We start from the raw sequence: 10213 nt of genomic DNA, 5'->3' as shown, positions 1-10213 counted from the left end.
CTTTTCGGCTGGTTTGAATGATGCTCGGGAGACAAATGCCGAACGGGCCGGTGTGCGCACGCGCACACTGCCCGTTCAGCATTGCGGTCATCGGATGCCCGCCCCTCAGGGGGGCGGGCTTGCGACGATCGCAAGTATGATCTGCCTGTCCAAGATGGGCAGATCGTACATTTTTTTAATGACTTTACATCCATCGCAAGACTAAGGTCTTGCGATGGTTGTAAAGTGTATGGCCGCCTTAAGATAATTCTTTCCTCTGCTTCGTAATATTTAAATGTCAGATTTTGTTAAAGAGTACCTTTGCCTAAAATCAAACAGTTTGCATGCAGTAAGGCTTATTTCTACACACTGTTTATTTACAGGGAAAACATCTGTTCGGGAATGAGGAATTGTATACATTTTAACAAATTTGTGAAAATATTCTCATTTTTAGATCTTTAGTGAATCCAATCTTCCTATTCCTAAATTTCTTGGATGTGAAAATAATGGGGGGAATTCATAAAAACTGGAGCAGACAGAATCTGGAGCAGTTGCCCATGGCAACCAATCAACTCCTATTTTTAGTTTGTTCAGTTAATCTTTGAAAATGAAACAGAGAAGCTGACTGGTTGCCATGGGCAACTGCTCCAGTGTTTATGAATTTCGCCCAATGTGTCCTCTCTCTTAGGAGGAGTTGTCGCACAGTGACTGTAAATGTGACAATCAGGGCTGTCCCTTTAGAGCCCGTTCACATTGAGCGGTTCGCAAATCGCGCGTTTGTCGTGTGATTTGCATTTTGCGCGATATCGCGCAAATGCTTGCATTGAGCAAGCTTGAATCGCGGCTAAATCCGCTACAAAAAGGGTCCTGCTGTAGCGACACACGACCCGCGACAGCAGGACCCTTTGCCCCATTGAGAAGCATTGGAGAGCGATATCGCGCGGTAAATTGCCGCGATATCGCGGGAATTACCGCGCGATAAATCGCTCAATGTGAAAGGGGTCTAAATGAGGCTGTTGCTTCAGGCCGCATCTCTTTGTGTCACACAAGGGGGGGCGGGGCAGAGTGGCATGTTTGTTGTATAGTGGCCGCTCTGATGCACAATGTTTGCAGTGTGCCTTCTACCCCCTTTCCATTCAGAGCGTCCTAGGTTGCCAGGAGCTGGCAGGACGTCGGCCACAGCATCCCAGATTGCTAAGACCTGCAGAGGGTGGCGACACTCTCCTGTCTGGCGGCGCTGTCTCCTCTACCCACCTTCGGCTGCTCTGATTGTGTGCTCCACCTCACCCCGCCTCAGGCAACAAAAAGACTAGGGACACGGCAGGTGACAATAAGTATCAATGAGCAGCCCAAGACCTGGGATCTTCCCTGATTCATATAGTAAGATCTTAGCAATGACATGCTAGCAGTTATATCATCTAGAACTGATAAACCTTCATGATGATGATCATGACTGGTGCACATGCTTCCTCTAGGGCTGGGCACACACCTTACAACCATCGCAAGACTTTTGTCTTGCGATGGTTGTAAGGTACTTAAAAAAACGTACGATCTGCCTATCTTGCATAGGCAGATCGTACTTGCGATGATCGCAAGCCACGCCCCCTGAGGGGCGGGCTTCCGATGACCGCAATGCCGAACGGGCAGTGTGCGCTTGCGCACACCGGCTCGTATGGCTGTTATCGTACGGACATGCCACAAACCCGCCGAACATCGTACGATGCTCGGCGGGTTTTCAAACATGTCCGTAAGTTTAAAGTCGTGCAACCTTACAGTAGTAGAGGTCGCACGGCTTCCACACACCTTACGATAATCGTACGATCGCGGGATTTAGGACTCTCTGTTGATGAATAAGCAGTGCCTATAAAACGTATTCATCCTTTTCAGAAGTTTTCATGTTTTATTTTCATTGAACATTAAATCGCACTGGATTTACCATTTTTTAACACTGATCAACAAAAATACACTCTGTAATGTTAAAGTGAAAATAGATCTCTGCAAAGTGATTTCATTTAAATGCAAAGACGCAGCACAAAATAACTAACCATACGTAACCCCCCACACTTTAAGGCCCCGTTCCCACTGCGCGATATGCAAATCGCGCGTTTGTCGCGCGATTTGCATATTGGGCGACATCGCGAGATTTGCCGCGCGATGTCGCGTTCAAGCTTGCATTGAGCAAGCTTGAATCGCGGCTAAATCCGCTCAAAAAAGGGTCCTGCTGTAGCGACACACGACCCGCTACAGCAGGACCCTTTGCCCCATTGGATTGCATTGGAGCGCGATATCGCGCGGTAATTTGCCGCGATATCGCGGGAATTACAGCGCGATAAATCGCTCAATGTGAACGGGGTCTAAGTCGAGATGTAATAGCTGTATCTTTGGATAGGTCTCTATCAACTTTCCACATGTGAACACTGTCCAGCCACAAGTCGTCCATTGGATTGAGATCTAGACCCTCACTTGGTCATTCAATGTGATTTACTATTTTCTGATACGAAAACATAAAAAAACTCAAGGAGGTTGGTACGTCTCAATGCACTGTGCCTAGTCCTAAATATCAGGTGCTTACCAAGGATTTATCGACCGGATGATTCTTTGCAACAAGCCTGAGAACAATGTTTTGATGTAGCAGTGGAAGTTCTCAGTGTTGCTTGCAGGACAGCACGTTTCTTGATGACGATGACATGTTTAAAATGGCTGGCCGGTCCGCAAACAATATGACTGACATACACTGAGCCCCACCTTCTGTCATTCAACTGTCAAACCCAGGACACCATCAGGCTGCAGATGATCTGAAATGTGACAGTTGAATGGTAGGGTGGGGTAAGGTTTAACTCAGGGGTGGGCAACTCTGGTCATCCAGCTGTGCTTTGACTACAAATCCCAAGATACCTCTGGGAGTCATAACTGTAACTGTCAGTCTTGCCTCATAGGACTTGTAGTTCCACAACAGCTGGAGGGCCAGAGTTGCCTCAACTTGGGCAGAAGCTGAAGCTCCATATACAGTGTGGGCCTAGAGTCCAAAAGGCATCACTAGGATTGCTGGTATAGTACTATTGTTACACAGGGATCCCAACCTGAAAGAAGCACTTTCAGGGAGGTGTCCCTCTCATTTCCGGGAGAAAATGTTTCTCTCCCGGGCAGCCGGGAGCCGCTATCTAATAGCGGGAGACTCCCGGAGCTTCCGGGAGAGTTGAGATGTCTGGTTACAGTACTTTCGAAACAGGGCAGGTTCACTTCAACTTTTTCCACTGCCACTGTTGTAAAGCTGGTCATACGATGCTCAATTTTACTGCTGACTTGACTGAAATTCAACCAGTGTATAGCGCAAAAATTCTCAGCCGAACAATGAATGCAGCCAATCAGCTGTTTGGATATTCCGACACAGGCACACACCACTGTCAAAATACAGAAGCCCCCAGGTGGGGAAATTGACTCCCATGGAACTGACCGGAAGGAAAAAAAAAGATATGTGCATGGCCAGCTTAAGGCTTATGTCGCTGACAGCAGAGGCCTATGAATGGACTCCTGGTTGCTATAGCAGCCGGGAGTTTGTTTACATTCTTTCTTCAGGCTGTGGGCTTTCTGTAAAGCTGCTCGATAGATTTATTTTACTTCTGCTGCCTGCAGAAGTAAAATAAAAAACATTTAAAAAATCAATAAAAAAATATTTGTAAAGCATGCCGGGTGTGCCTACGTACAAAAACAACACTGCCAAAGTGACAGCAACAATTCTAGGGCCATTATTCACTGTTAACTCTAAATTGATAACATGTAAAAGGTTTTAACATTGCCTATGGACAGTTCTGGGTACCATAGGTTGCCGCCATTTCACAGGAGCAAACAGTTTAAGGCCTCATTCACACACAACGCAAGCAAAATTGTATATACGCGTCTATGCGTGTATATACGAGCGTCTATGGGTTTCCAGAATGCATCACTCGTAATGGAATTTTAATGTGCTGTACGCATGTACACAAGTCGTCCATTGGATTGAGATCTAGACCCTGACTTGGTCTACACACGTATGTGCGTGTAAATATGCAGAAATACACTGCCCGGACGCATCTCTGTTCCATTCTGTTTTTGCGCATATATACGCTGTGCAAATATACGGCTCCATACGCGGCTGTGTGTATGGAGCCATTTATTTGCATATGGAACAATATGTACGTACGCGCGGCAGTGTGAATGAGGCCTTAAGGCTTGATATTAGACATCTTTGATTTGTTTCAGAAAGATTCGTAATTCGGACGAATTTTCGGAAACTCGGATATATCCAAATCTCCGAATGACGAATGAAAACGAATCCGAATTTCCGATAATGAAAATTTCGGAAGAAAATAGTTAGTGGTAGTCTGTACGAATATTTGTTTCTGGATGTCATTGGGCAGAGCGAGCCTTGACATTACAGCTCACTCTGCCCAGCTGTTTACATTCTGCCCAGAGATGTCATTTTGCGGTGAGTTTTCCTCAGGTTTGGATGGGTCGTCGTGCAGCGGGATTTTTTTTATTTCGGCGGGCGTCGTGCATCGTGATTGACGCTGGATTACATCGATGGATCAATTTTTATTTTTAATAACAGAATAGTCAAAAATTGACTCTGTTTTTATTTTTTCAATGAAAGATAGACCCAGAGAGGCTGAGCGGAGGGGCTACATGACTGGGGGAAGGAATAGTCCCGGGAGAAGGGGTTAAAAATAAAATGGGAATAGCTGTTCTTACCTGATTGGATGTTGGGGTCAGGTGTCCGGGAGGAGCCGCATGGGTAGGACCTGCAAGGGCTGAGGGGCGTTCTTTTTGGAAAATTGACGGAGGATGCAGGTTGTCTCACCCTCCCTCCCTGAATTTTGTGGTTCTGCTGATTGCAGGGTTCTTTTTCTGTTACGACAGCTTGGCGGGTTAGGGGGTCTTTGGGTGCTTCCCGCTGTTGGTGTCAGGATTTGCAGGGGGCGGTGCCTGGCCCCTTGGAACGTGGGAGTCCTCGAGCTGGTTGGGGTGCGGCTGAGGACATGGGAGGAATTTTTTTAGGAGAGGCCTTATTTGGGCTGTTGGGCTCCCAAAGACCGCTTCTCAATTCAACAGTGGTTTAGAGTATTTATTTGTATGGTCTTTTCTCTTCTGCAGAAGACTGTAAAAGAAAAAAAATCTTTTTTTTTCTTTTGTCTAATGTCACTTTGCTGCAGCGAACATTCGTCCAGAAACGAACATTCGCACAGACTACCACTAACGAATTTCTTCCGAATCCCGAAACAAATTGACTTTTGGACCCGAATCCTGAAAAACAAAATAATGGAAATTCCAAATAAAAACTAAACAAATTTTTGGCCGCTGCACATGTCTACTTGATATGTTTGGCATCTATTTGCCCAGCCTATTTACTCAAGTTTCATTTTTTATATAGTACCAATAACTGGGAAATGCAATGAGGGCAATTTATCAAAACTGGAGCAGACAGAATCTGGAGCTGTCGCCCATGGCAACCAATCAGCTTCTCTCTTTCATTTTCAAAGTTTAACTGAACAAACTAAAGAGAGAAGCTGATTGGTTACTAGGCATAGCTGCTCCAGCTTCTGTCTGCTCCAGTTTTGATAAAAATCCCCCCCATTATGTTTGTGTGCTTATTTTTCACCAGAAATACGGGTTTAATAAGTAGTTTTGCTAATATAATGTGACCTAATAAATTGCTGTGGAGAAACTACAAATCCCATCATGCAGCTGTCTCTGGAAGTCTTGCCTCTTGGCTGTGAGAATCTTGCCTCATGGGTTTTACAGTTACACAGCAGCCGGAGGAAATATGGAAATATATAATTTTGGGGAGTAAGTAATCTGCCAGCCTAAAATGCACATTTTAACATGAGCAACATGTGCAAAGAAAAAAAGGCCCTGGCAGTGAAAGGGTTAAATACTTGCTGTAAGCATCAGTTTTCTGATTAGAGCCTAACAGTCAAATACTGAATATGCATAATCTAAGCTAACACATCAGGATAAGGATCCTTATTAATAAATGAGAGCCATTTCACTGAAAATAAAGCTCCTTATCCTGTTTTGTGAACTAAGCCTTGTGTGCAAGTATAAGGAGTAGTATAAGACCCCCGTATAATAGGCTACTTTTCGCAATACATTATAGAAAGTGTCTTTTACATTGGTGAAAGCTTGCCTGAATAATAGTTGACACTTAGGGGTCTATTTATTAATCTTCCACAGCCATATACTGGAGAATTGCCGATTGCATGGCATTCCTGACACTAGATGGAACCAAGGCGCATAGGAAATGCTCCATGGCCCCATCTAGTGGCAGGAATGTCGGCATTCCAGCTAACGGCTGGGCAGAAGATTTATAAATAGACCCCTAAGGCCCCATTCACACTGAGCGATTTATCGAGTGATTTTTGCAGCGATATCGCTCTATGTAGCTTCTCCAATCCATTTCAATGGAGCTGTTCACATCTCGCCGCTCAATATCGCTTGTAGCTCGTCGCTCCTACATGACCCTTTTTTCGAGCGATTTTGCTCCTGATTGCATACAGCCCAATAGGAAAAAGTTGCGCGACAAGTCGCTCAATATCGCTCATATAAAATCGCGCGGAAAATCGCGCTATTTTCATGTCGCTTCAATCCCCACTTCAGCCTCATTCACATGGGCATGAGATTATATGTGTTTTTTTTTAAAGTTATCTCTAAACACATATAAATGCATAATGATTCAAATGGTATAATGCACACTGTGCCTATACCTGCATTAAGGTGCATTCTTTTTAGCTGCATTTAGAAAAAAATGGCTTTCTGGGGCAAAATAGATACTCTGAAGGCAGGCGCACACCTGGGCGATTCATGACCGTGCAGAAATCGCGCACGATGTTGCCTGGTCACGGAGTCACCCATCACCCAGGATCGCGCTGTGGGTGCAGAAAACCACAGCTCAACAGACATGGTGTGAAGAAGCACCAAAGCCCATGTGAACAAAACCGAAAGTTCTAAATGGTCACCCTCACTGACAGGGTAAATGCTTGTTTTCTCTAGGGGGTAAGGTGACATTTTTACAATTTTCCTTCCTCCTCTCCATGTGACCACTCCTCTTTGATACTCGACTGGTTGCTGCTGTTGGATGTTACGTAACATGCAAGGCCAGAGAAAAGTACAGGCTGCCGAGGGACTAAGGTAAGTATTGTGCTTATACTGGTGCACCTAGACTAAACAAACGTTGAACCCTCAGTGCATGTCTTTTTGTGGAGGAAGGAGGGGGGTGCCACAGTCAAATTTGAACCCCTTGTCGCCACTTTCCCCCTAGCTGGGACTTGACATCAAAAGTAGAAGTCCTGATCATGTGACAGCTACATTACTGATGAACAATTATCATTATCAGAAATGTACTGTCTAGGATCTGTTTGCTAATTAACAGATGGACTCCGCATCAGTTCCACTTTCCAGCACTTGTATATACATTAATCCTGATATGTTACTATGAAGCCTTTTTTTGTACTCTGTTTTGTAGAGGACAATAAAATCTACTAAAAAACAAATAAAGAATACGAAAAAAATACATGTTTATTTTAAGATATTATCAACATCTAATAAAGTTTCAATTGTACAAATATGTTCCATAGAGATCATGTGAAGCACACAGTGGTGCATTGTAATATTCTGAGCATTTTGTCATTTAATTGCTGCACAGCAGCTTTTTATGTGGACATTTTCTTTAACAATTTCCATATAATCATCTCTTAACATGTTGAAGCTGAACACAAACACTTGTGTTCAGCAGCCATTTACAGCAGTTATACGGAATGTAACCTTCTCTTCTCTTGCACAAGAGCACCCATAAATAAATCATCTGGCTCATAATCACAGTCTATCACTTAATTATTTATGCTAAGTGAGCAATCTTCAGCCTTCCTTGTCTTCCATTTCTAAAAAGTCTGTCAAAGTTCCCAAGTCTAGTGGGATGATCAGATATTCAACTCCATCCGCACCCTGTGAATAGAAAGACACGATATACATTTAACCGACGTCCAATAAAAATGTTTTGCTTATATTTTAGAGCAATTTTATCATTTTTAAAACCATACACTAGGAATACTTTTTTTGCAATGCGCACAAAAATAATTTGCCATATGATCTTTATTGAAGTTTGCATAGTGTTTTGAATTTCACCCATGAGAAGTTTTACTGATTTGACAAGATATTTCACTACAGATGCTAAACATTAGTCTTACCAATGGACAGATGATATACAACTGTATAATGAAAAAAGAACACACTGTACAAGGTAGTTTTTAAAATGTAGAATATTAAACCCTTTCATTACCAGAAGGCATTAATGCCGGCAGTTGCACTAATAAAAAGATCCTTTGGGAGATTCAGCATGTGATCACAATGTAAGAGCTGACATAGTGATCAAATGAGTGGGAATGTCTCCGATTAGTCCCAGGTGTCATTAGTGTTGTGGAAATTTTACTAGGATGCGTTTTTAGTATATTGTAATATTGTCATCATGTCTCTCAGTGTCTGGATTTCTGGGCCATGCTCGATTGGCGCATGACCCGGATTTAAATAGGCACTGGGGTTAAACCATTGGAGTAGATATCTTATGAGTGGCGGAGCAGTGTTTTCTTAGCGAGTGTGTGGACGCCAAGCTAGGGCCCCTGAGCGGTGCGCGGATTTATTGGTTTGGCGTGTATACAACTTGCTTTGAGGAAGTAGTATTATTTAAGATACATATCTGCCTTTATGAAAGAAACGTGCGTTCGTATTTCTGATGCGTCTGATCAGCGCGCTGGAAATGGTATGGCATTGTCCCTGAATGTTATTGGGCATTGCTCACTGAGCCGTGCTGGATAAGGTTCGCTCCAGTGGTAATGGGAGATTGTATTTGTGGGTATGATACAGACATACACTCCCAAAAAAACGGCGGCAGACGCGCGGGGGGATGCGAAAAAACGAGCACATATAGACGATCGGCGGGCTATGGAGCCGCCGATCGTCTATATGTGAAACACCCGGTAACGGGTGTTTGCATTGGTCGGGTCTTTTCTGCCCGTGCGTGCCCGCCAGGGGGCGCGCGCGAGCCGAAAAAAAATGCCGTCTCGAGACGGAAACCCGCCAATGCTGCAGTGCCGTCCGTCCGTTTTTTTACAACGGGTGGACGGCAAGTGGTTAACCAAGCGAATTTCCATAACATTAGGGAAGTGTCAGCTGCTGGTTCTAATAGAGGAGAGGGTTTATCATTGTGTCCTCAGCATGTGGCATCATGCAAGAGCACCTTCTATAGATTGCTGCTTGTTATACATGAAAGTCTACATAGTTTTTTTTTAACCTCTTACACTGGTAAATACATTGTGCCAAACTTCATCAGGCATCTGTTTTGAATCTTTGTTTTTGTTTAGATATTCATTTTGGTTGAATGATGACATAGTTTAATATACTTTTTACATCCCTGAATAACTTTTTTTCGATGAATGGTGAATCAGCCACTAGAGGGCACATCTAACCAACTTTATGAAAAGCAAGACCCAGCATAACACCGATTACAATACACTGAATCATAACTGCAGCGCTGGCATTGCCCGTGGTCCAGGACCCTGGCCCACAAAGTAAAGCACTGATACCTCTGCATTAGGTAGTTTTCACAACAGGAATCTGGATCATTACCTTGATACTTAATGACCTCCTAAAAAACATGTAGATCAGAGTGAGTTTGCATTCTTGTTGCAACTTACCGACTCAAAGTATTCTTGAACAGCACAACAGGCAAGAAACTAGTATTTTCACAAGAAGAGGTCAGCAATAGCAGCCTTCATACTTTCTCAGTGCATGTTTTCTTTAAAGCAGAACTATGGGGTCAGGTCTTTTCCCCAGAGTTCTCCTAAGGGTAACGGGAGGACACAAAACTAGCCTCCTCCCGTCACCCAAAGCTCAGTATACAGCTCGTGGTATATTGAGACGCTGCAGCCGGAACAGATCCCGACAATTGTTTCTGGATCCGCCCAGCTGCGTGAGTGACAGCTGGCTCTGCCTATCTAGAGGCAGAGCCAGCTGTACCCGCCCCCTCCCCCGTCCGTTCTGCCAGTCAGCGCTGGAGGATCGGACAGGGGAGGGGGAATCCAGTCCCTCTGCTGTCACAGCTCTCTGGCGGCACAGGATCGAGACGTGAGCGAGCTCCGGTATGTGTTCGCTCACCTCCCGATCTACTGAGCCGACCTGTGACAGTCTCATTGTCACAGGTCGGCTC

At 44.3% G+C, this 10213-nt stretch overlaps 1 protein-coding gene across 1 annotated transcript in view; it reads right to left on the bottom strand.

Annotated features, from left to right (window-relative positions):
* Positions 1 to 7860: 7860 nt before the first annotated feature.
* Positions 7861 to 10213, bottom strand: part of ORC2 (origin recognition complex subunit 2) — a 30567-nt gene continuing 28214 nt past the window's right edge. Inside the window, exon 17 of the mRNA XM_018570152.1 lies at positions 7861 to 7956. Coding sequence (XP_018425654.1) covers positions 7870 to 7956 — 87 coding nt within the window. The 3' untranslated portion in view covers positions 7861 to 7869. The remainder of the gene's footprint in view (positions 7957 to 10213) is intronic.

Source organism: Nanorana parkeri, unplaced genomic scaffold (genome assembly GCF_000935625.1).
Source record: "Nanorana parkeri isolate BGI_ZX_2015 unplaced genomic scaffold, ASM93562v1 scaffold1465, whole genome shotgun sequence".
NCBI lineage: Eukaryota > Metazoa > Chordata > Amphibia > Anura > Dicroglossidae > Nanorana > Nanorana parkeri.
Note: the sequence above shows the minus strand (reverse complement) of the source record. Positions and strands in the feature narration are given on the sequence as shown.